This window comes from Sorex araneus, chromosome 1 (genome assembly GCF_027595985.1).
Source record: "Sorex araneus isolate mSorAra2 chromosome 1, mSorAra2.pri, whole genome shotgun sequence".
In the NCBI taxonomy this organism is placed as follows: Eukaryota; Metazoa; Chordata; class Mammalia; order Eulipotyphla; family Soricidae; genus Sorex; species Sorex araneus.
In genome coordinates, this window is record NC_073302.1 from 21,843,310 (window position 1) to 21,869,288 (window position 25,979).

A 25,979-nucleotide genomic window follows, 5' to 3' on the forward strand; every position below is an offset into this window, starting at 1 on the left:
CCGCGGTCAGGGCGCGGTGGGCCCCGTAAGGGCCGAGGCTCGCGGAAGGGCCACGGAGCAAAGCGCGCGGAGGACGAGGTTCTCGGCCAGGGCGGCCCGGAGCAGTCTGGGAAGTGTAGTCCGCTGAGTGGCGGGGCCGACGGGCGGCGGGCGGGCCGGGGTTCCGGGAGCTGGCTCGCGGAGAGGTAGGTGCGTGGCGTCGCGCGACTCCGGGCGGAACTCTAAAGGGGGCTGAAGGCGGCCGGCGCCTCGGGCCCTGGGAGAGGCTGCAAATCGGCCTGGAGTCAGCCCCCCCGCCCCCCGGACCGCGTTGTCATGGAAACCCTGGGCCCGGGACCGCCGGGTGCAGCCCTGTCTGCCCGTCAGCTGTCGGGGATCCTCCGGGGGCCGCCTCCGAGCGGGGTGATTTTGGTGCACTGGGACCATTGGGTGCACGGCGAAGGATTAAGCTCCAAGAGCCCTCTAGCGCCCAAAGGACATAAAGGCCAGGAGGAGAAGCATGCCCAGCCTTGGTGGCTGTCTCCAGTGGGGTCTCGGTGTCCGCTTCCCCGCGAGGTGAGGGCTAGGAAGGGGCCAGCTAGCCCCGACGGCCAGCGGACGCCGCGTGGCCACGTGGCTCTGGGTGCCCAAGCGTGCACCCTTGGAACAAACGAGGCTCGACTTCGCTGTCGCAGGTGGAGATGTTAAAAAAAAAATGCTGATGTTTCGCAAGCTGGAGAGAGCCTCCTCACCCCACTGATATGTGATAATGACATGTGATCATTTTAGATTATGTTTTATTTATGCCCTTTCCTTTGGTGGTTTCAGTGATGACAGGGCGCCACCAGGGCTGTTGCTTGTACACTTGGCCGCGGGGTGGGGATCCCAAATAGCAGCCCTGCTGGGTTCCCAACTGGTGCCTGTGGCGAACAGAACCTGCGACCTCAGGTGCTCTTACACTGAGTGCTCCCGGGGCCAGTAATGATAGTGTTCAAAAACAAATAATTATAGCTGTACATGCTTAAAATGACTTTCACTTGGGGGCTAAGAGATGTACAGGGGTTAAGGTACTTTTGCCTTGCATGCACCTGGTCTGGTCCCTGCTCCCCTGAGCACCCAGGAGTGATCTCCTGAGCACAGAGAGGAGTCAGCGCTGAATGTGGGCAGGGCATGGACTGAACAATAGCTTGAGCAAGAGGCTAAGCTCAGGCTTTGCATGCAGGAGCCTGGATGGATGCCCCCTTTCCCCTACACACCACAGTTTTTTTGTTTTGTTTTGTTTTTGTTTTGGGGTCACACCCTGCGATGCACAAGGGTTATTCCTGGCGGTACTCGGGGGACCATATGGGATGCTGGGAATCGAACCTGGGTCAGCCACGTGCAAGGCAAACACCCTACCTGCTGTGCTATCACTCCAGCCCCAACACACCATAGTTCCTTGACTACAACTGCGGGTGGCGCTCAGAACCACCGAACTCTCCCAAATTCATTAAAAACAGGTTAAGGGGATGGAAAAATAGTACAACAGGCAAAGCTCAATCCTCATACATCCCTTGTGGTTCCCCCAGCACAGCCAGGCATGATCCCTGAATATAGGAGTAAGCCCTGAGCATCAGGAGATGCGCCTCTATCACAACCCCCCGCCCCCAGCCCCCATTTTTTTTTTTAATAAAAACGCATGAGCTTAATTTTGTGTTTTCAGACTCTTGCTCCTTCGAGTACTTGTCTTCTCTGCCCTTAGTCCCATTTCTCTGCCTGTCACAAGCCTCCTCGAAAGGAAGGGGGAAGTCGGCCGCCTCCCTGTCCCCAGGCTCCCAGAGAACACTGGGTTGAGTGCTGGGTGACACCTCTGCATTACCCTGTCAGGGTTCTGACTACACTGTACTGCAATCTCGTTCATTTTCCCCACAGAGGTGATTGCGCCTTTGAATACTGGATCTGGAGCAACAGGAAGTGCTTGTTTAATGAATGACCTGCCCTTCTAGGACCCAAGGGTTAGCCCGGTGAACTGGTGAGTTAGAAGGTGTTTCTATGAGATTCCTGAAACTAATTTAGCCATGATCATAAGTCACAGTTTTGACTTGATATGTATAGTTGATCAAATCTAGTAGTTTATATTTCCTCCCGCTAACTTGACTGAGTTAAACTATTAGATAGATGTATATAAATCATATGTATATCTTGCTCTACCACTGAGCTACACCCCCCAGCCCAAGATAGATATTTCTCATAGGAACCTCACCAGATGGTGCTCGGGGCCTCAGGACTTTTTTTTTTTTGTTTTTTAAGGACTACTTTTTTCTAATGTTTTTGTTTTCAATTTTTCTGTTAGGTTTTGGTCCACCTGGCAGTGCTCAGAGCTTTACTCCTGGCTCTGTGCTCAGAAATCACTCCTCGTGGGTAAGAGGGACCAGATGGGGTGCCAAAAAACAAAACATAACAAAACTGATTTTTGTTTTATCCCTTTTTTTTCTTTGTGGGTCACACCTGGCAACACACAGGGGTTACTCCTGGCTCTGCACTCAGGAATTACTCCTGGCAGTGCTCCGGGGACTATAAGGGATGCTGGGAATCCAACCCAAGTCAGCTGCATGCAAGGCAAATGCCCTACCCGCTGTGCTATCTCTCCAGCCCCCTGTTTTATCCCTTTAAGAATGATGTCGTGGGACTAGAGCGATAGCACAGTGGGTAGGGCATTTGCCTTGCACGCGGCCGACCTGGATTCAATTCCCAGCATCCCTTATGGTCCCCGAAGCACTGCCAGGAGTAATTCTTGAGTGCATGAGCCAGGAGTAACCCCTGTGCGTGGCCGGGTGTGATCACAAAAAAACAAACAAACAAAAAAGAATAGTGTCATAACTTTATTCTCTTCATAGACTTTTCTTTTTTTTTCTTCTTTTTGTTTTTTGGGTCACACCTGGCGATGCACAGGGGTTACTCCTGGCTTTGCACTCAGGAATCACCCCTGGCGGTGCTCAGGGGACCATATGGGATGCTGGGAATCGAACCCGGGTCGGCTACATGCAAGGCAAATGCCCTACCTGCTGTGCTATTGCTCCAGCCCCTTCATAGACTTTTCTTTGAATGTGGCCGATGGTTAGATTAAGGTTAATTGTTTAGAATTCTTTCTCAGGAATTCTGGCTTGCTGTTTTTAGTTTCTGAAGAAAGAGCATCAGGTAAATTCCTCCCTGGAATTACAGAATTGTGGATCTCTATCACTTACCTCTTAGAAGTCTATGTGTGGAAAAAAAATTAGGCCAGAGAGGTGACTCAAGGAACTAGAGTGCATGCCTTGTATGCCTGAGTGTGGGGTTTGGTTCCTGCCACCACCTGGGCTCTTGAGCCCCAAGCCAGGTCGCCCCTGCATACTGATGAGTGTAGCCCCCCAAACAAAAACAAACAAACAAGTCTACAGGTGAATTCAGACAGGCAGTAGAGCAGCTCTTTTTGGAATTTTATTTGCATTTTTACAAACTGATTTGTCATTTGTGGCCTCTGCTGTTCGCTCCTTCCTGCCATTTCTGACAGCCGGCAGTTCACTGGATCTGGGCCTTTGTGGATTTCAGAATGCTTCGACGGAAACCAACCCGCCTGGAGCTGAAGCTTGATGACATCGAGGAATTTGAGAGTATTCGAAAGGACCTAGAGGTCAGAGCACAGTTTCTGAATCGGAATATATTTATTCATTTGTTATTTTGGTTTTGGGACAATACCCAGTGATACTCAGGGCTTACCTCCTGGCTCTGCACTCAGGAATTACCCTTGGCAATGCTCGGGGGACTATGTGGGATGCTGGGAATTGAACCCCAGTCAACCACATGCCAGCAAATACTCTACCCAGTGTACTATCTCTAAGGCTCCCTTAACGACTGTTTTGTTGTTGTTGTTGTTTGGGTCACACCCTGCGATGCAGAGGGGTTATTCCTGGTTCTGCTCTCAGGAGTTACTCCTATCGGTGCTCGAGGGACCATATTGGATCCTGGGAACCTGGTTGCATGCAAGGCAACTGTCTACCCGATGTGCTATTGCTCCAGCCCCTTAAAGACTATTTAAAACAATAGCATTGCACTGTAGCACTGTTGTCCAGTTGCATCGATTTCCTTGAGCGGGCATCAATAACGTCTCCATTGTGAGACTTCTTGTTACGGTTTCTGGCATATCGAATATGCCACAGGGAGCTTGCCAGGCTCTGCCGTGTGGGCAGGATATTCTCGGTATTTTGCTGGGCTCTCCAAGAGGAACGGAGGAATTGAACCTGGGTCGGCCGCATGCAAGGCAAATGCCCTACCCACTGTGCTATCGCTCCAGCTCCAGCTATTTAAAACAACAGCTTTAACTATTGTGCTCAGGTCACTTATGCCAACAGTTTATCTGAACTCTGCATTTGGATACTTTACAGGCATTTCGGGCTTAATGTTTTACTGGTTTCCTTTGGCTGCAATAACAAACTGCCACAAACTGGGTGGATTATAAGGGCCGAGATTCCTCCTTTCACAGTTCTTTAGGCAGAAACCAGAATTGTGGCTCCATACTCCCTCCAGAGGCTCTGGGAGGGGGAGTCACTCCAGGGAGGTCCTCATTCTCTAAAGGTGGTTAATTCTGTGTTCTTCTGTGCTGTCTTTTTTTTTTTTTTCCGGGGGGGGGGGTCACACCTGGCACTGCACAGGGGTTATACCTGGCTCATGCACTCAGGAATCACTCCTGGAAGTGCTTGGGGAACCATATGGGATGCTGGGAATTGAACCCGGGTCGGCCGAGTGCAAGGCAAACGCCCTACCCACTGTGCTATCGCTCCAGTACCACTTTTTTTTTTTTGCTTTTTGGGTCACACCCGGCGATGCACAGGGATTACTCCTGGCTGTGCACTCAGGAACCACCCCTGGCAGTGCTCAGGGGACCATATGGGATGCTGGGATTCAAACCCGGGTTGGCCGCGTGCAAGGCAAACACCCTACCCACTGTGCTATCACTCCAGCCCCCTCCAGTCCCACTTCTGCACTGTCTTGAGAGTAATGAAGGTGGGGGATGGCCTGGCCCTGAGCAATAAGACCTGTGGGAAATTGGTGTTTCGTTAGTTTTAGTGAAAAGTCTACATCTGAAGACAGCAAATGGTGGGAGGACTCAGAAATGTTTTCCTTCCATCTGGATAGTTTCGGGGTTTCTCAGCATATATGAAGTTATAGTGTTTTTTCCTTTTTGGTTTATTTAGTTTTGGTTGTGTATTTGAAGCCGCCCCTGACAGTGCTGGGAGCAGCTCCCAACTCCGTGTAGCGGACCCCGTGGTGCTGGGGGTTAAACCCTGGACTCCCACATGCAGAACATGCATTCGGGCCCCGGGAGGCATCTCTGCAGCTTTGGGTCTTTTCATTTTTTTTTTTTTTATTCGCAGTGCAAGATTCAAACCCAGAGCCTCTCACCAGGCAAGCGCCCTAATGCTTAGCTCCAACCTCAGCCCCATCTCTGGTCTCTGCCTTTTAGAACTTGTTTTCACAAAGGACTTATGTAGTTTCTTATTTGATTCACTGTTGTGTTTCAGTATTGGTATTGTTGTTTATTTTTGTTTATTTTGGGGCCCGCACACAGCGATGCTCAGGGTTTTTGCCCGCTCTGCACTCAGGAATCACTCACCCCTGGTAGTGCTCAGGGGACCATTTGGATTGCCAGGGATCAAACCTGGGTTGGCCACATGCAAGTCAAGTGTCCTCCCCACTATACACCCTCTCCAGCTCCTTGATGTTGGTATTTAAATGCTCATAGTTCAGTGCTAGAGAAATAGTCCAGACATTAAGTGCTTGCCTCGCGTGTAGCTGACCGTAGTTTGATTTTTCAGGACCACACGGTCCCCTGAACACTGCCAGGTGTGCAGCGTCCCACCCACCCCCACAGAATGCAGATGCTCACAGTTCCAGCGCCAGGGATAAATCAGTATCAGAGCACTTGCTTCAAGTGCTGTGTTTATGCATAAAACCTTGTGTTCGATCCCGGACACTGCTAGAATGAAATAAGAGAGAAAATAAAGAGAAATCCAATCTCACAGTTCAGTAGAAAGTGTTGAAGAGTGGTGGTGATCCCAGTTCAGTGGAGCCACTATTTTTTTTCTTTTTCTTTTTGGGTCACTCCTGGCGATGCACAGGGGCTACTCCTGGCTCTGCACTCAGGAATTACCCCTGGCGGTGCTCAGGGGACCATATGGGATGCTGGGAATTGAACCCGGGTTGGCCACATGCAAGGCAAACACCCTACCCACTGTGCTATCACTCCAGCCCCCTGATTGTTATTTTTTGATGTGTGTGGGATTCCCCAGTGACTTAGGCTGTGCTTGGAGGGCTAAATGGTACTGGGGATTGAATTTGGGCCTCAGCCATGCATGGCCTGTGCTACAGCTCTTTCAGCTGTCTCCCAGTCTAAAGGTTTCCTTCCTTCCTTCCTTCCTTCCTTCCTTCCTTCCTTCCTTCCTTCCTTCCTTCCTTCCTTCCTTCCTTCCTTCCTTCCTTTCTTCCTTCCTCCCTCCCTCCCTCCCTGCCTCCCTCCCTCCTTTCCTTCCCCCTCCCCTCCCCTTCCCTCCCTTCACCAGTGGTGGTTGAGTCCAGTAGGGCCACATCCAGCTCTCCCGGGATGGGGGGCCACATAGTGCGAGGGATCAAACTTGGAGCTAAGTGTGTGTTCTGCCACTCAAGCCACAGTCCCAGCTCCTTTGTCTGACAATGGACATTCACCTTCCAGCTGTAGCTTCTTCTTGCTCTGAACCGCTGTCACAGCACACTCAGCTCTTCCCCTTGTGTGACATAGCCTTCCCTCTGTCATGGCCCTGAGTGCCAGTTTTCCCGTGAGACCAACCTCTTAGAAGTTGAGATCCACCTTTTTGATTTGTTTTGTTTGTTTTGTTTGTTTGGGGGCCACACCCAGTGGTGCTCAGGGGTTACTCCTGGCTCTGCGCTCAGGAATCACTCCTGGCAGGCTCCAGGGACCGTATGGGATGACAGGAATTGAACCAGAGTCACCACGTGCAAGGCAAGTGCCTTCCCCACTGTACTATCGCTCTGGTCCAGAGGTTTTCACCACTGTATCCCATTGAACCTGTAACCATCCAAACCTGGGATTTCAGTATATTATTCCTGTTTCTTCCGAGTCCCTCCTAAGCCACATGAATGGAATCTGTTAATGGAAAGAATAATGTCTGGGGCCGGAGCGATAGCACAGCAGGTAGGGCGTTTGCTTTGCACATGACTGACATGGGTTCAATCCCCAGCATCCCGTATGGTCCCCTGAGCACCACCAGGAGTAATTCCTGAATGGAGAGCCAGGAGTAACCCCCGAGCATCGCTGGGTGTGACCCAAAAAACAAACAAACAAAAAGAATAAAGTCTGAATCCCAAACCTTTTATGCTTTCAGACCCGTAAGAAACAGAAAGAAGATGTGGAAGTTGTAGGGGGCAGTGATGGAGAAGGAGCCCTTGGACTCAGCAGCGACCCCAAGAGCCGGGAACAAATGATGAACGATCGCATTGGCTACAAACCCCAGCCCAAGCCCAACAATCGCTCATCTCAGTTTGGAAGTTTTGAATTTTAGTGATGGTGTATGTTGTAGGCCCAGGCACGGAGGGAGAGGACAGCGAAAGCTCAGACGAGTTTAGAGAATGGAGTGTGTGTGGTCAAGCAGATTGGCTCACTTCCGGGAGAGAGACAGAGGAATTCTTCCTTGTGAGATTACTGACACATAACCTCTGTAAACTGAAATGCAAACAGAAATTTGGCTCTCGAAAACGTCTGATTTTTGTTTTTAAAAATAAATTTATTTTTGGAAGCGTGTGTGGCATCCTTCATGAAGTCAATAACACTTTATCTCACACTTGAAGAGGTAATTGCTGCATAAGGTGCCATTATTCTTCCCATCTTTGTTAAGAGACACTAAGCACAAAATGTTTCTAGCTGCTTCTGGTTATTTTCATTTAAATCATTTGTTGAGGACTGGGGAGGTGATTCAAGTGGTAGAGCTTATACCTTATATTCGCAAGGCTCTGGGTTTGATCCCTAGCACCATGTGAGCCCAGAACAGTGGGTATGATCCTGGTGCTGTAAAAAAATCAGTTATTCAGGTAGTGTTTGCTGAGGGGGCTAGAGCAATAGTACAGCGGGTAGGGCACCTGTCTTGCATGCAGCTGACCTGGGTTTCACCCTCAGCATTCCTCTTCATCCCCTGAGCACCGCCAGGACTGATTCCTGGGTGCAGAGCCAGGAGTAACCCCTGAGCATTGCAAGGGTTAAAAAGAAAGTGTTGGGGGGCTGGAGCGATAGCATATTGGGTAGGGCGTTTGCCTTGCACGTGGCCAACCCGGATTCGAAACCCAGCATCCCATATGGTCCCCTGAACACTGTCAGGAGTAATTCCCGAGTGCAAAGCCAGGAGTAACCCCTGTGCATCACTGGGTGTGACCCAAAAAGCAAAATATAAAGTTTGCTGGGCACCTACAGGTACTGATCTAACACCTGTGAACAAAACCAGCAAAGACTTCTGCCCTTGTGAAGTTTATGTGAACTTGATCAAGTTTCCAGACCATTTCCAGAATGGTTTTATAGCTCCTTGGTCTTAACTTTGGGGAGAAGGGCAGTGGATATTCTTTTTTTTTTTTTAACACACAAGTGGAGTTTATTAAGTCAGCTAGCTGGGGTCAAGCTTCTAGGCACGGAGGCCCAAGAAAGACCCTGAGCCAGGGAAAAGCTGCTAGTTTTATAGTTATTGCTTACATCATAGCCCGTGCTTACAAATTCAAACAGAAACGTAAGTGAAAATTGCAAGTTTCATTACTCATCTCAAACAGTACAAATGGACAGTCACAGACGGTCACTGTGACATGCTTCAGACCATTCTGGCCGTTGTTTGTCCTGTCCGAGTCTAGGTGGCTTCTATAGATAGCGGCTAGCGGTGATGAAACTATTTGCCAAGGCCGAGTTTCCAGCGCAGTTGTCCTTCCCTCACAGATGGCCGCGCGGGGGGGGGGGGGGGGAGAAACGGGGTTTTAAGAAAAACAGAAAGGTTTAAGTAAAACAAAACATGAAGCAGGAACCAGGCATGATGGAGTTGCTCCTTCCCATGTCCAATACTTCCAGTCTCTCCCACTCCCTTATTCCTCCTCTATCCCTCTCGATTCTCCTCCTCGTGCCCATTCTTACAGCCCTAGTTATAGCCCCAAATCATGAGGGGTTGGGGTAGCAATTAGACAAAAGTGAGGCCATACAATCAACAGATGGTAAGTCCTTCCCTCAGAGGATGCTTCTCCTAGGACAAATTCTCATCCAGCAAGATGACCCACCTAAGGGCCAAATACCATCTAGGGGTGCATTTCTCCTTTCCAACAACCATTGAAACATTCATCTTAATTCTACTTCTTAATAGTATCAGTCATTTTGGGGCTAGAGTGATAGCACAGCGGGTAGGGCATTTGCCTTGCATGCAGCCGACCCAGCTTCGATTCTCAGCATCCCATATGATTCCCCGAGCACTGTCAGGAGTAGTTCATGAGCACAAAGCCAGGAGTAACCCCTGTGCATTGCTGGGTATAACTCCCCCTTAAAAAAATAATATTAGTCATTTTGTATGAACACAATAAGAGATACATTAAGCTTATAGGGTGTCTCTCTTGGGGACACTCACTATAGAACTCAGACTACAGTGCTCAGGTCAGATGAGCCCTTCCTAATGCTAAGCAGAGTCCTTGTACAGTTGTTTCTTTTTTTTTTTTAATTTTTATCGAATCACCATGTGGAAAGTTACAAAGTTCTCAGGTTTATGTCTCAGTTATACAATATTCAAACACCCATCCCTTCACCAATGCCAATATTCCACCACCCAAAACCCCAGTATACCCCCTGCCCCCACCCCCCTACCCCCAACTGTATAACTGATGAATTTCACTTCATTTTCTCTTTACCTTGATTACGTTCCATATTTCAACACGAAACTCACTATTGTTGTTGGAGTTTCCCCCCAAGAATGACAGCCCTACTACCACAAAAGCATTTGATAATTACTTTTCCGTTAAAAGATTGTATGTTTTTAGTTTTTAGAAAAGATCGCGCGGCCGCTAATGCTAATGCGGCCGCGCGGTTTGGAGCTGTCCCAATCCCGAATCCCGGAGCCGTGTTAGTTGCTGCTCAGTGTCGCCGGGGCTCCATCTGGAGAAGGTGTGCTGGCTGCACCTCCTCCGTCCGGCTCCCCGGTGTTGCTGGCCTGGTCTCGGGTCCGGAGCATTACTCTGGCTGTGTTGCTCACCAGAACGCCCAGCTTCTTCTCTGTTGAATGTGGCAAGATGGCGCTGAGGGTGGGCCGAGGGTGGGTCGAGGGTGGGTCGAGGGCGTGACTTCCGGCGGCCGGGCCACCTGGAGGCTGGGCTGGCACCGCCTGGCAGTGGATATTTTTAACAGTATAGCAGTGTTACTACATTTCAGTTAGCAGGAATAGCAGGTATGTTCGTAACAGTCTTCCTACATTTCAAAATCCCTTCCTTCTTGACCTTCCTAAGACTTTCTCCCACTTGAGGCTAGAATACAGCAAATATGGCACTTGCCTTGCACATGGCCGACCTGGGTTGGATCCCCGGCATCCCATATGGTTTCCCAAGCCCTTCCTGGAGTGATTCCTGAGTGCACAGCCAGGAGTAACCCCTGAACTTCGCTGGGTGTGGTCCCCAAACCAAAGAATAGTAATTATAAATTAAAAAAAACATTCTCCCACTTGGAGCTAATCTGAAAGGATGAAGATATTAAAATCACGTCCTTCTGTTTTCACTGCTCAGTTCTGCCACGGAAATGAGCATCTGTGAGAGAAAGGACCCTCGCTGGGGCTGTAGCCCCGCAGTCGAGCTCTGGCCTCATATGTACGAAGCCCTGCATGTGCCTCCCAGTACCGCAAAAACTGAAAAAATGAAAGAAAAAGACCCCAGAGCACTAGGCTTTCTGAGGTACTTTACAATTTGTTTTTTATTTTCTTTCTTTCTTTTTTTTTAACTCTTGGCCCTTCAATGAGAGTTTTTTATTTTATTTATTTATTTATTTTTCCCTTTTTGGGTCACACCTGGCAATGCACAGGGGTTACTCCTGGCTTTGCACTCAGGAATTACTCCTGGCGGTGCTCAGGGGACCATATGGGATGCTGGGAATCGAACCCGGGTTGGCCGCAAGCAAGGCAAACGCCCTACCCACTGTGCTGTCACTCCAGCCCCTGTTTTTTCTTTTTGAGTTACACCTAGAGATGTTTGGGGCTTACTCCTGTCTCTGTGCTCAGAAATGACTCCTGGCAGTAGTTGGGGGACCATATGGGATGCCGTGGGATCCAATCCAGGTCAGCTGTGTGTGAAGCAAACGCCCTACCTGCTCTACTATCATTCTGGTCTTCTCTGTTTTTAAATGGTGGTACTGGGGGTCACCAGGGTCTCGCACGTGCAAGGTCAGCCACTCTACTGAGCTGCGTCCTGGCCCATCGGGGGTGTTGATTCACTTAGGTTTTTGAGACACTCCTAGTGTGCTCGGATAGGACTTTCTCTTGGCTTTGTGTTCCGCGCTCTCTCCTGGCACTCTCTAGCACTCTGCTTATTACCTCTCTGGCTCCCCTGGAGTGGTGTTTCTGTGTGTATGTTCGTGTGTTTTCTGTTTTGGGGCCACATCAGGTGATGTTCAAGGCTTACTGTCTCTGTGCTCAGGAATCACTCTTGGTGGCTCCATGGTGGCCCCTGTGTGGTGCTGGGGATTGAACCTAGGAAGGCTCAATTTCTCCACCCCTCTTGGAGAGCCCAGCAAGCTACCAAGAGTATTTCGCCCGCACAGCAGAGCCTGGTAAGCTACCGTGGCATATTCGATATACCAAAAACAGTAACAAGTCTCACAATGGAGACATTACTGGTGCCCGCTCAAGCAAATTGATGAGCAACGGGATGACAGTGACAGTGATTGAAAACACATCAGGGTGTTGGAGGGAGCTCAACAGGCTGAGTGCATATGCTTTGCATGAGGAAGGCCCGGGTTCAACTCCTGGCACTGCATCATCCCCTCTGCACCACTGGGAATAACCCTGGATCACAGAGCTGGGAGTAGCCCACCAGCACTGCTGGGTGTAGCCCAAGCCCCTTCCCAGACAACCCCCACCACCACCACCCGCCAATCAAAACCTATCAGACTTCTAGGGAACTCTAATTATTGTAGATCCTGCAAAGTCCATAGGAAGGGCAAGACACAGGCAAAGTTAAACTGTGCTGATCTCTATCACCGTATAGTCACAGAGGCATTCTCAATTTCTTCCCCTGCTCATACACAGGCCTCACATTCACTGTGCTAAGACACAGAACCAAGTGTTTTATGTAAATTCTTTCATTTAAATCTTATAAAGAGTGTCTTTCCCAAATTTTACACAATTTGAAACTAATGCTCAGTTATTAACACACTGAAGTCAGCCCAGCTCACCGTTGCTCACCCTTGACTGGCTTAATGAACAAGCACTGCAACACCCAATCAATCTGTCGAAGATGCGGCTTAGATTTGAAGCCAGACAGCCAGATTTCTGGCCCCAGTCTTCCAAATTTCCTTGCTAAACTCCTTCCCAGTTTTCTACCCTTGGGTCTGAGGGTGTGGGGATTATTAGAGGTACAGTGAGATGCTATTACTAAAGTTCTCAGTTCAAACCCAGGGCCTCATGTATGCAGAGCATGTATCCAACTACTGGGCTACGTCCCTGACCTCCATGCTTGTTTACTTTTTGGTTTTGGGCCACACCTCACAGTGCTCAGGGCTGACTCCTGGCTCTGCACTCAGGGATCACTCCTGGCAAGGCTTGGGAACCATATGGGATGCCAGGGATCAAATCCGGGTTGGCCGCGTGCCAGGCAAGTGCCCAAACCTCTGTACTATCGCTCCAGCCCCCATGCTCATTTCTGTTTAAGACATGGAGACAATGACCAGATTAGGAGACCAGAGTTTATTGCTCCTATAAATCCTTTTTGGCCATAACTGGAACCACAGGTATTAATCCTGTGTTTCTTGGTCCTAGTGTTTATTTGTTAGTGAAACAGAGCAGTTTCTGTTGAAAATTTTCCCGAGTGAAGTGTGAGAGGAGAGAAAGAAATACATATTCAAGAGAGAACATGGGCTTCTCCAGAGTGGAAAAAGCCACTGGTGTTTATTTCTGGATCATCCCAGTTCAGAATGGTCTAGTGCCTGTGAAGAAAAAATCAGCTCTATCTGGGATATTTATTTCCCTGGAAGATGGACTAGCAACCAGCAGATAATAAACCTATTTATGAGCTGGAGAGAGTACTGTGGGTAGGGCACTCGCCTTGCAAGTGCCATCTCTGTTTTGGTTCTGAGACCCCATGCGGTTCCCCTGTCCCTGGCAGGAGGGATCCTTGAGTAGAGCCAGGAGGAAGTCCTGACCACCACTGGGTGTGGCCCCCCAACAAACACCAGTTTGAGTATCTTGGATGTCTCATGTACTGGAGTGCTTTATGACCTTGGCTTTTTAAAAACTGTGGATTGTAGGGTCAGAGAGATAGTTCAAAGGGCTAGTGCACATCCTTTGCATGTGAGAGGCCTGGGTTTGATCCCTGGAACTGTACAGTTCTCCCCCAACACGGAGCACTGCTGGGTGTGGTCTTCCAAAACAAAAACAACAAAACCGGGTTGTGTAACTGAATGTGGGGATGAGCCACAAAAACATTGGCAACAGTAAAAGGTTTCTGATTGCATTAACAACCAAAGGAGTTATTCCGCCAGGAGTAAGCCAGGAGTAATTCCCGAGTGCAGAGCCAGGAGTAACCCCTGAGCATCTCGGGTGTGACCCCAAAAGCAAAAACAAACAAAACAAAAAACCCAAACAAAAGTTAGTTCAAAATCAAATGTGTAACTAATCCAAGGAGTTTCTGGCACTACTTGGTCTGTGGCATTTCTTGGATGGAAGGGGGTTACAAGTGGGAAAAGTTGAAGTCCTGCTTTATAGGTCACTGTCAACTGTCATCCTGTTGCTCATCGATTTGCTTGAGTGGGCACCAATAACGTCTCCATTGTGAGACTTGTTACTGTTTTTGACATATCGAATACACCACGGGGAGCTTGCCAGGCCCTGCCGTGCGGGTGGGATATTCTGGGTAGCTTCCCGGGCTCTCCAAGAGGGGCAGAGGAATCAAACCCGGGTCGGCTGCGTGCAAGGCAAATGCCTTACCGTTGTGCTATTGCTCCAGTCCTTATACCTGCTTTATATGTTGCTCTTAATTCAAGTAGGTACAATGACTGCATTTTTATAAGTGAGAACTAGGGCCAGAGAGAGAGTCCAGGGGGTAAGGTGCTTGCTTGCCTTGCATGTGATCGGCCAGGCTTTGATACCCAGCATCAGTTTCCTGGACACCTCCAGAAACAATCGCTGAGCACAGAGCCACACGCCCTGATCACTGGCAGATGTAGCCCCAATCTCCCCACTCTAAGCCCAGTTTTTAAAATAAAAAACCATTTTTTTTTTTTTTTTTTGCTTTTTGGGTCACACCCGGCGATGCACAGGGGTTACTCCTGGCTCTGCACTCAGAAATCACCCCTGGTGGTGCTCAGGGGACCATATGGGATGCTGGGAGTTGAACCCGGGTCCTGGCTCTGCACTCAGGAATCACCCCTGGTGGTGCTCAGGGGATCATATAGGATGCTGGGAATTGAACCCGGGTTGGCCGCGTGCAAGGCAAATGCCCTATCTGCTGTGCTATTGCTCCAGCCCCATAAAAAAAAAAAAAAAAACCCACCTTTTTAAGGAAGAAAAATGGCTTGTCTGAGGTCACTCAGGATTCCATCAAGATTGAGGAGATCCCCAAGACTGTGCTCACTATAGAGAAGACGAGGAATGGTGCTGACTGGTAGGAAGTCTACCTGGGGCCAGGAGGGAGGAAATGCTAGCAGCATGCTGCTGTTCCCAAGGTGACGGGCAGGGCCATTGCTCTGATCAAGGCTTGGCAGAGAGCTTCCACTCTTAGAAGCCCCACTCAGACTTCTGCCTGCGGGCTTAAGGGAACGGCATATTGGCTTTCAAATTCAGTGTTCCAGGACACCTCATAAAAACCCCAATCCCCTGGGCAAAATGTCCCGTACATCTGACATGTACTAGCTGGCCTCTGGAGGGAAGTGATGTGGAACTGTCAGGTCCTGCCATGCTGGGGGCTATCAGGTGATGAAACTAGCCTCTGGGGCCTCAGCAGGAGCGTCGGGCCACCGAGCCATCTCCCCAGTCACTTTTTTTTTTTAATTAAAAAAATTTAATTTGATTACATTCACAAGGAACTGGAGCAATAGCACAGCGGGTAGGGTGTTTGCCTTGTATGTGGCGAACCCGGTTCGATTCCTCTGTCCCTCTTGGACAGAATATGCAAGCTACCATGGCATATTCAATATGCCATAAACAGTAACAAGTCTCAATGGAGACATTACTGGTGCCTCCTCGAGCAAATCGATGAACGGTGCTATAGTGCTACATTTACAATATTTGATTACATTTAATATTCAAACATCAATCCCACCACCATTACACCTTCCCATCACCATATTTCTTATGTTTCCATCCTGAACCCCAATCCCTGCCCCAAAGCAGAACTGAAATATATTTTGTATTGTGTTACGAAAACCTGCTGAAAATGCTACAAAAAAAAGGAGTGAAAATTGTTGTATTTCACCCAGGGGCCATTAAGCCCTTCTATAAGTCTGTAAAAAATAATCTCTAGGATTGGTTGTCTCCTACTTTGACTCCATCAAATGTGGTGTGGTACTCTTGGAGTATGGAAAGGTGTGTCCTTTGAGGTGCAGCCACACTTGCGGCCACACCGTCCAGGAACAGGTTCACTCTTGGGTGAGGCTTGGCTCAAGTGAGAACGGCTGTGAGCATTGCGGTAGTTGAGTTCTGGAGGTTTTCTGCTGCCCGGACTGGGTTTCTTAGAGGCAGGGAGGGGGTCTCACACCTGCCCCCCCCCCCAGCCACTTGTTATCAGCCCTGTCATCTAAAGGGCTAAATAGTCAGGCTCAGACTGTGGGCAAGATGGGAAGCTTAGTCTGAAGTTCCCCAGAAAGGAAAGATGTGCAGACTCACAAAATCAAAATATTTATTTTGTTCTTTAGCACATGACAGTGTTAAAACATTTCTACTACAGCAATACTGCTCTCCGGGAGCTTACAATCTAAAACAGTCAACGGGAATTGTAGACCCAGTGATTAAGGCATTGTATCAATGAGCAGATTTTGTATCTTTAGGTATTTCTTTTTGGAAGGAGCAGCTGGAGAGGGCAGAATTAAAACCAAATGCTGTGTACCCCTGGGCCCCACACCTCCCAGTGCCATTAAGGAACCCTTGTGGCTAGAACTCAAACCTGTGCCCACAGCCTTACGGGAATTCCAGAAATCCCTCCTAAGAAGTTGTGAAGAAATCCCAATCTTGCCATCGTGGTGGACACAAGGGACTGTGTTCTCCACCTCACAGGAAACAGCACCCAGGACTTGAACCGTGTAAGGGGGACAATGGCTCCTTGAAGAACGCTGAAGTCCTGGCCAAGTTTTACTTTGATTGATAATATGTACTGCGTGGCCAAGTCCCCTACCCCAGGACTAGGGAGACTGAGACAAAGTTGATTCATGGGAAGAGAGCAGAAAGGAAAAACAAAGAAATGGGACAAGCTTTCACAGATGAAGTGGAGAAAGAGAAATTTGGATCTAAAACAAAGAAGTTAGGCATTGAATGGTCAGGGAATTGGATATGAAGGTCAATGGGATCATATTAATACAATAATCCCAGAGCTCACGAGAGATGGTATTTAAGGTTTAGGTCTTTGCTCCTTCACAAACTTCTTCCTTGCTGGCATTCATCTTCAAGTCTTGGAAACTCAAGCCTTTCATTAAGGCGACTGTGAAAATCTGAAAACTGACCCCACACTGAGTGGGTTTCAGCCTAACACTTGCCTAACTGGACTCTGTTTTTATTCTTTATTCTTACAGTCCTGTTCCAGAAAGGGTACTTTGTAGCAGTTCATGCCATGATTTCTAGAGAGCACCAGGGTCACTAAATATTAATTCTGATTTTATTATTCCTTGGCTTCTGAGACAGTAAGTAATAACAGGCTATGTTACACCTTCATGTCGAAATCGTGTCGGTACCTGTCATTCGCTGTTCTTGGTTAGCATCAAGAACCTCTGAGAGGTTGGAATGAGAGGAAAATGCTGGTTTAGGTTTTCACTTCAGTCCAGCAGGCTCACCGCGTTCCTTGCTCTCCACAACAGAACTGGCGCCCACAAACTTGGAAACCACAACAAAGGCCAACAGGGTTGGTTTGTCTCCTCTGCCCTGAGGCACACTTGGGAGTCTAGCACCGAGGAGGGGAGGGTTTGACACCTGACAGAGGTAGTTTGGACTGGGATCAAGACTGTGGTGACTAACAACTGAACACAGTAAAACTCCAATGTGATTCTTGATGGAGAAGGTGGTCTTGGCCACTTGCGATTTAATTATCTCCCCAGAGTAACAAAGGTGGTCCAGGGTTCCCCTGGGTGGGCATGGATGTCAGGGGCTAAGGAGAAGCTGGTGATCAGCAGGCTGCACCCCAAGCCTCTGCAGGGCCAGCTGAGGCCTTGCCCTTCTGGGCAGAATAAATGGTGACTGGCTGCCTTCATGCTGCTGATCGAGATCAAAGGTCTCTCTCAACTTTCCAACGACTCCCAAGAAACCACAAATCTTAAAAAAAAATACAGAATAGTGATTTCACACATGCCTACAGTCATTTTGGCTACAGTTGTGTGTGTGTGTGTGTGTACATGCACGCGTGCAAATTTGGCCACATGTTTAGAGTTGGACCTGAGTGTGTGTAAAATAAAGTATTTGCCAGCTACTGCTGAAGAAGTAGGTTTTAAAGTCCAGAGAGAAGCACTGGCCACTCCAAATGTCCATGCCAACACCACGTGACACTCCAATAGTCTCAAGCAGGGCCTCTCCTTGCCCATGACCAGGCACCTACTAGAAACGCCAACAGATTTGAGGTCTATTAACTTGTGTCTCGACAAACCCTCTAGGTAATTCTAGGTGCACACTCGAGTCTGAAGAGCTCTAATTTAGAAGTAGACACCTTAGAAACAAAGACAGAATAAGAAGATGAAGCTCCCCAAACTCCTGCTTCAGTTAGCTGTGACACACCAAGGTACCAAGTCAGAGTAAAATGCCAATGATTTTATTTTAAAAAGTTTGCTCAATTGATTGTCAACTTTTTTCTATCTCTCAATTTATTCTAATCAAAAAAGGCTGCGTAGATCACAGTTAAGGAGGCAGCCCCCCAAGACCACAAACTTCCACACACCCCAAACCTGCTTGCACAGGAGGAAGATTTCAGTTCGAAAACCCCACCAGGGAAGGCGCAGGGGATTCCTCACTCACTGGGTCCTAAGACTCGAGGTGGTTTTTTCCAAGAAAATTACTATTTAGTTTGGGTTCTTGGTTTAATTGGGCAAGAATTTTCATTAGCTATGATCAATCCTGGTTGAAGTTAACCCAAGGGAAAATAGTCCCAACAGATCCACACATTTATTAAAAAATAAAAATAAAACCAATAAAAAAGGAAGTAGGTGATCAAGTCATTGAATAGAAAGCTACCTGGATTAGATAAGAACTTGGATCTAAAAGGGAAGGAAAGAACGTCTCACGGGTGGCTTCATCGAGAAAAGTGGGGAATTCCAGCTCATTAGAAAACAGTAAGGGGGACGATCACTCTAGCTAAGAGACCGTAAGCTAAACCTCTATGGAACAGCTCTCTGTATGCGTGTGTGTGTTTAAGACACGGAGCAGAATGGGAGATATCGGAGGAGTTACGTCTTCCAGTCTTGAACTGTTCCCCACTGCAACGAAGAAGGCCACACCATGGGGTCTGCCGTTAATGGCAATGTTCCGTAATATCCACGACCACGGCCTTCTTCCAGCTGAAGAGGAAGTAGCCGGTGCCGGCCCCCGCAGCCACGGCGATGCAGAGGTACCCATTGTAGGTCATGAAGATGAGCATGAGGAAGTAGCTGACGACCACCTGGATGATGTGCAGCACTGTCTGCAGGAGGTGAGGGAAGCTCAGCATCTGTTGCCTGTGGAGTGAAAAGACTGACAGTCAGGGACGGACCCCTAGAAGGTGCTGGACATGAAGGGGGGCAGGAGCAACTCCATCATGCCTGGTTCCTGCTTCGGGTTTTGTTTTACTTAAACCCCTGAGCCCCTGCCCCCTTTCCCCCTCCCCGGTCATCTGCAAGGGAAGGACAACTGGGCTGGAAACTCGGCCTTGGCAAATAGTTTCATAACCGCTATTCATTGTCTATAGAAGCCACCCAGACACAAGCAGGGTGGGTAGCTGCCAGAATGTTCTGAAAACATATATATCTGTAACTGCTTGTTTGTACTTATTTTATTCTATTTATTTATTTAATTAATTAATTAATTTATTTTTTGCTTTTTGGGTCACACCCGACAATGCACAGGGGTCATTCCTGGCTCATGCACTCAGGAATTACCCCTGGCGGTGCTCAGGGGACCATATGGGATGCTGGGATTCGAACCCGGGTCGACCGCGTGCAAGGCAAACGCCCTCCCCGCTGTGCTATCACTCCAGCCCCTTGTTTGTACTTATTGAAAGTATGTTTTCTTCTGAATTATGAGACTTGTATTTCCACTTACGTTTTTGTTAAATTCATAAGTGCAGGCTATGACGTAAGCACTGACTATAAAATTTGTGGCTTTTCCTTTGTTCGGGGTCTGGCTTGGGTCTGCATGCCTAGAAGCTTGACCCCACTAGCTGGCTTAATAAACTCCGCTTGTGTGTTGCAGTACTGGCTGAACTCTGTGCTGATTGGGAGAGGGGGAAATTATCAATACCAGACCCTAACAAGGGTTTCTGGTTCAAGGCTTAGTGCTTAACTGTTAAACATAGATGGACTCCAGTTGGAGTCTTAAGACTGATTTGAGTGGGAGTGCCTTACTATCATTGCCGTGGCAACTCATGGGGACTTGTGTGGATATGGGTAGCTAATAGGTTCCTGGAAATGAAAAGTGACAGGACTGTCTGGCTTATAAGCAGGGGCCAGATAATGTTATTGATCAACAGGAAGAAACCTTTTTGAAGTCAAAGGAAAGAAGTAATTCCCTAACTTAACTCTACCTCGGATCCTGAAAGGGATGGCCAAAGCCAATTTAAGATTATTGCCTGGATCTTAAATTAAATTATTGCCTGGATCTTAAATTAAAGCCTTTTGTCTTTGCAAAAGTCAGATTCTATAAAAATAAAACAGGATTGAGGGTTGGAAAGGATGGACATTGGTCAACAGGTACCTTGAACTTCCATTTTGTTTATTTTTTGCTTGCTTGTTTTGGGGCCACACTCTGTACTGCTCAGGGGCTATTTCTAACACTGTGTTCATGAATGACCCCTGGCAGTGTTTAGGGGACCATGTACAGTGATGGGAATACAAGACTAGTGTTTTAACCCTGGTACAATCTCTACAACCCCCCCGCCCAAACACACACACAATTTAGTTTTAAGACCTATATATCTGGCTTGCTTGTCAAGCCCGTATTTCTCTTGAACATGTATCTTGCATGCTTGTTTCTGTATCTCTTTGCTTTTTCCACCTGAGAAGCCCATGTCCATGTCCACCTACTCCTTTCCTCCCCTCACATCTTTGTAAGTTTCAATAAAAAGGGGCGTGGCCAGAAGTAATTCCTGAGTGCACAGCCAGGAGTAACAACCCTTCAGCATTTCTAGGTGTGGCCCCCAAACAAAACAACAAGAAAAACAACAGAACTATCTTCCTGAGCTGATCCCTGATCCCTGAGTTGAAGAGCCAGGAGTTAGCCCTGGGTCCCACCAACCAATCAACCAAATACTATCTGACTTAACAAACACGAAAACTACGTTTCTTTTTTTTTTTTTTGGCTTTTTTGGGTCACACCCGGCGATGCTCAGGGGTATTACTCCTGGCTCTGCACTCAGGAATCACCCCTGGCGGTGCTCGGGGGACCATATGGGACGCTGGGAATCGAACCCGGGTCAGTCGTGTACAAGGCAAACGCCCTACCCGCTGTGCTATCGCTCCAGGCCCTGAAAACTACATTTCTATGGAAACAATTTTAAAAAAGCATTTTGCCAACCTGTGCGGAAAAGTCATCTTGACATTTTCTTAGATGGAACACAAACATCTATACAGTCTAATACATAAAAACAAATTCTTATAGAAAGGAATCAAAACTGGGAGATAGCTCCAAGGGCTAAGCACAAGCTCTGCCTGTGGGAATCTGGGATAATCCCTAGTACCCTCAGAATCCTGAGGAGCTGGGAGTGGCTCCTGAGAGCATAATCAGTTAGAGGCTTTGTCTATACCCTGACTTGTATTCTTGTCAGGTTGTCAGTATTTTGGCAAATTAAAAAATTGAACCTGTTGAACCTTTCCAAAGGTACAGTCATGTTTGTTCCCCTTTTGGTCTGCTCAGGACCCACCCCGCAAACCTCCAAAGACAGGTCACGATCAAGGTCAGACAAAAATGGAAGTACATTTTTTTTTCTTTTGCTTTTTGGGTCACACCCAGCAATGCTCAGGGGTTACTCCTGGCTCTACACTCAGGAGTTACTCCTGGTGGTGCTTGGGGGACCATATGGGATGCTGGGACTCGAACCCGGGTCAGCCATGTGCAAGGCAAACACTTTACCCGCTGTGCTATCGCTCTAGCCCCTGCCCCCGCCAAAATGGAACTTCTTAATCTCCTTACCCAACCGTTTTGTGGGTCTCCATCAGGATGGTGCCATTTGGTCCGGGCACAGGCATGGAGTTGTAGCGGATGCTGACCTGAGACTTGCGCAGCAGCCGCTCTCGGGCTATCTTGAGTCCTTCATAGTACATTGCGAGTAAGAACACTGCCACAAAAGCGCCAGCCATTTCTAAACGGGAGAGGAAGAGAGGACAGTCATGTGAGACATGTGCAGAACTATGAAACCGGGAGTGCTGTCCCGACCAGAGAGGCAGCAGGAAAAAGGCGAGATCACAATCATAAAAATCAGCTTTTTATGATTGATGTAGGGCTAGTGTACTAACTGCCACTATGGCAGGCTTCCAACAGTGGACCAGTCCTCTCGCCTTTGTTTTTATTGTCTTTGGGTAATCGTCTCATTCTATATTTTTTATACCCCACAAATTAGTGCTATGGTTCTATGTCTGCCCCTCTCCTTCTGACTCAGCATAAGTCAGAATGGAAGGACACTCAGCAAGTCCATCCATTTATAAGTAAATTTCATGACTTCCTTTTTCCTGATGGCTGCATAGTATTCCATTGCTAACACAGTATTAATGAAAAGCAGCACCATCTCCACAGAACTCCTTTTCTGAATTTAGATATAAAAAAAAAAAATCTTTGAATAATCTGGCTGATGTCATTCCACTGGCTTGTTACATGTAGACTGGGAGGGGAAATGAAGTAATCTTAAGCGATATATTTTTTTTTTCACACTGTGAAGTGTTAGTAATGACAAGAATGTTTTGCACATGATCTGAACTGAATGCCCCCTCCTCCAAACTAATTCTAGAAAGACAGATTTTGTACTTAAATACCTGTATTTAAGGTACAGCAACTTGACATTACAGACGCAAAGATAGGGCTACCTCAAATCTAAGATGGTCTTTAAGACAGACCCCAGTTAGGAAGGATGTAAGAGTCCATTATATTAGAAAGAGCAGTGCTCTGGCGGGGTCTAGAGGATTTGGGTCCCTGTCCCCGCACTGCCATGACTTAAGGCTTAACTTCACTGTCTGTTCACATGGTCATCATAATCGAGACATCGGAAGGTAGCGTACTCACCTCCAGGTGTATTTATTACCAAGCCAGCAAACAATATTTCCACATTCTTATAGCCGAAGTAGAAGGTCATTTGCTGCCAAGAAACCAGAACGAGTCCCTCAGGTTCTAAATGAGCTTTTCAGGCAAAGAGGCTTAGAACGTTTAATTAGAATAATTCACCGAAGTGGGAAATCTTTCCCTTTAGACCAAAACTAAACTCAGAAAGGGTTATTTTGCTATCCAGCTTTTATTTTTGTTTTTTTCGGCCACACCCGGGAGTACTCTCTGGGATCACTCCTGGGGGACCATATGGGATGCTGGGGGTTCAACTCAGATTGGCTGGGTGTAAGACCAGCACCCGACCCATCTGTACTATCACTTCGGCCCCATGTCCAACTTGTGTCGTTAGGCCACATCCTGCAGTGCTCAGGAGACCACCTGGAGTGCCGGGGATTTGAATCAGGGACACACCTATGGCAAAGTAAGTGGCTTAACTCCTGTACTCTCTGTCCAGTCTGACAAAAAGAAACAGAGAAGAATAAACACTAGACGTCTTGGTTGTGGTGCGAATCGGAAACTAACCGGTCACATGATCTGGGGTAAATCCCGTGATTCTTTTGGGCCTGACTTCCTTTTACCTCAACGGCAAACTAACTGCCAAAGACAACTGGGGCTGGGGTGAGGGTCTTCATAGTTTAATCTCATGGTCCTGAGTACCATCAGGAACAATCCACAAGCAATAAAAGGGGAATAGCCCCATAGTACCAAATACCCCCATACTCTATTTTCTCTGTGACCCAAGTGCTGGGAAAGGGCCCCGGCCGCCCTCCTGGGGCACTCACCATCATCATGTTCCCCCCGCCGTGGTGTGAGGACGAGGTGGTGGTGTGATGGTGAGAGGGCGGCGTGGTGCTGTTATGGTCCATGGAGCTCATCCCCATGTGGTGGGAATGATGATCCATTTTTCCAGCTGAGTCAGCAGAAGTTTCTGTAACAAAAAAAATTATAGATAGTGAGTTAAGGATACAAAACCCTATTTCTGGCCCACTGTGGAATACAGTCCAATGAAGAAACAGTCTTGTAACATTCTACTCAAGAGTTTTTTTTATCATCTGCTCACCAATTCTTGTCCAACACCTATAGAAAACATCAAAGAGGAAACATGCCCTCACATACTTAAGGCCCAACGTTACAGAAAAACCTGAATCAGGACAATAGCACCTACAAATAAATCCACACCTCCTATCCCCCGAACTTAATTTCTGATAACTTCGGTGCAAAAATTCTCAACAAAATGTTAGCAAATTGAACTAAACAGTGCATTAAAAAGTCAACATGACCAAGTATATTTATTCCAGGCACTCACGGAGCTTTCGACAAATGCAGAATTAATGTAATATACAAAATCTATCTTTCTCATAATGGTTGGTACAAGCTGCTTGGAATGGGGGTGACACTGTTGGGTCATTTAAAGTACTTCTGGTGGGGGGTTTGAGAGACAGACGCTGAGTAATTGTTTCTGAAAAGGGGCGGTTGGTCAAATAAATTTGGGAAACTCACTGCGTATAAAAGGAATATCCCAGTATAACAAGGTTATAAACTATACGCCCACAGCTTTTATACTGAATGGAACACTGAAATTCCTCTTTAAAGTCAGAAGACAGGGGCCAGAGTGACAGTACAACAGTTAAGGCACTTGTCTTACATGGATCCCCAACACACCATATGTGCAGGGCCAGGAGTAGGCCCTGAGCACAGCTAGGTGTGGTCCAAAAAAAGAAAAAAAGGAAAAAAAATCAACTTTTATAAGGGCCACTTTGCAAAATTATGACCTGGCATTTAAAACTGAAAACTCTCAATATTTTGTAGTATCGTTCTTTTAATTCTCGACTGTTCAAATCAAATAGGCTAAGATACTGCAGGAAAGGAGGTAATTAATGAAATAAAATTGTCCCAAGGTTTTAAAATTGTAAATGTCAGGAAAATGTAAACAAGCAGATAATTTACCTAACTGGAAGGTCTGCCTTTAATCAGGCTATTAAGAATACAGTTCACAGAAGACAAGCAAGCCTTAAGCTCATTTAAATCTGAAGAAAAGGTCTGCTCCTGCCCCAGGCAAGCAGTGTGCTCAGAATGGAGATGCCCATCAAAGCTAAGAGCACAGAGCTGGACAGTCTAGATTCAATTAGGGCCAGGGGACTGCATCATTAGCCATGACACCATATCAAAGCTGGGCTACAGAAATCCATCTACGTCCAGCCAGACCACAATGCCAGGGGGTTGCGGGAGGGGGGGAGGCTGGAAAATGGGAATCTGAAGAACAAGGAGAGGGAAATATTGCTGGACTCCGTATTCGTCCCTATGAAAAACAGATAAAGGGGCTGGAGTGATAGCACAGCAGGTAGGGTGTTTGCCTTGCAAGCGGCTGACCCGGGTTCGAATCCCAGCATCCCACATGGTCCCCTGAGCACGGCCAGGGATAAGTCCTGAGTACAGAGCCAGGAGTGACCCCTGTGCATCGCTGGGTGTGACCCAAAAAGCAAAGGGCTGCAGATGTAGTGCAGTAGGTAAGGCACCAGGCTTGTATGTAACTGACCAGTTTTCTCCCTGACAAAGCACTGGAAGGAGTAATCCTTAAGCACCACAGGATATGGTCCCCGAACCCCAAAGAAAACAAAACACACTTAAAAACCAGATAAAACAGATCCAAAATGGAGTGGTTCAAGCCTGACCCCACCCAAACTTAATACCTAACCTAACTGTAGTTCCAGTTTCAACCTCACCCGTAGTAATCTTTAACCGAATTGGAGTTACCAGATCAGCACCAATGAGCTATCTGATAAGATCCTTCCTTTTCTAGGTGGCTTGACCTGAAAGAATCTTTTTTTCCCTTTTTATTAATGAATCATTGAGGTACCATTAAAGACTTACAAACTTCTGTGCTTACATTTCAGTCATACAATGGTCAAGTATCCATCCCTTCACCAGTGCCCATTTTCCACCAATGGTCCCAGCATCTCTCCCACCATCCCCACCCTGTTCCCCTTTCACCCCACCCCGCCTCTATGGTAGGGCATTCCCTTTTGCTCCCTCACTCTTTTTGGGTGTTGTGGTTTGCAATAGAGGTATTGAGTGGTAATCATGTTCAGT

At 47.6% G+C, this 25,979-nt stretch overlaps 2 protein-coding genes across 3 annotated transcripts in view; one reads left to right on the forward strand and one right to left on the reverse strand.

Annotated features, from left to right (window-relative positions):
- Nucleotides 1–25: 25 nt before the first annotated feature.
- On the forward strand, nt 26–7,789 carry CDC26 (cell division cycle 26). 2 transcript variants are annotated; one of them, XM_055120587.1, is made up of 4 exons: nt 26–189; nt 1,891–1,990; nt 3,509–3,628; nt 7,374–7,789. In XM_055120587.1, exons 3-4 carry the CDS (start codon nt 3,548–3,550, stop codon nt 7,548–7,550), a joined length of 258 nt encoding a protein of 85 aa, XP_054976562.1. In that variant the 5' UTR covers nt 26–189; nt 1,891–1,990; nt 3,509–3,547; the 3' UTR covers nt 7,551–7,789. The 2 variants fall into 2 exon arrangements, with proteins under 2 accessions (XP_054976562.1, XP_004600367.1); XM_004600310.2 differs by having other exon boundaries at nt 44–185.
- Nucleotides 7,790–16,075: 8,286 nt separating this feature from the next.
- SLC31A1 (solute carrier family 31 member 1) overlaps nt 16,076–25,979 on the reverse strand; it is a 32,874-nt gene continuing 22,970 nt past the window's right edge. Inside the window, exons 2-5 of the mRNA XM_004600309.2 lie at nt 23,672–23,817; nt 22,851–22,923; nt 21,768–21,936; nt 16,076–19,099 (exon numbers count right to left, since the gene is read on the reverse strand). Of these exons, the coding sequence (XP_004600366.2) occupies nt 18,898–19,099; nt 21,768–21,936; nt 22,851–22,923; nt 23,672–23,791 (564 nt within the window). The 5' untranslated portion in view covers nt 23,792–23,817 and the 3' untranslated portion in view covers nt 16,076–18,897. The remainder of the gene's footprint in view (nt 19,100–21,767; nt 21,937–22,850; nt 22,924–23,671; nt 23,818–25,979) is intronic.

Excerpts from the sequence above, each read along its gene's own strand:
- CDC26 (XM_055120587.1), top strand. The coding sequence starts at position 3,548 with ATGCTTCGACGGAAACCAACCCGCCTGGAGCTGAAGCTTGATGACATC. Across the intron at positions 3,629-7,373 it reads GTATTCGAAAGGACCTAGAG|ACCCGTAAGAAACAGAAAGA; the intron begins GTCAGAGCACAG and ends TTATGCTTTCAG.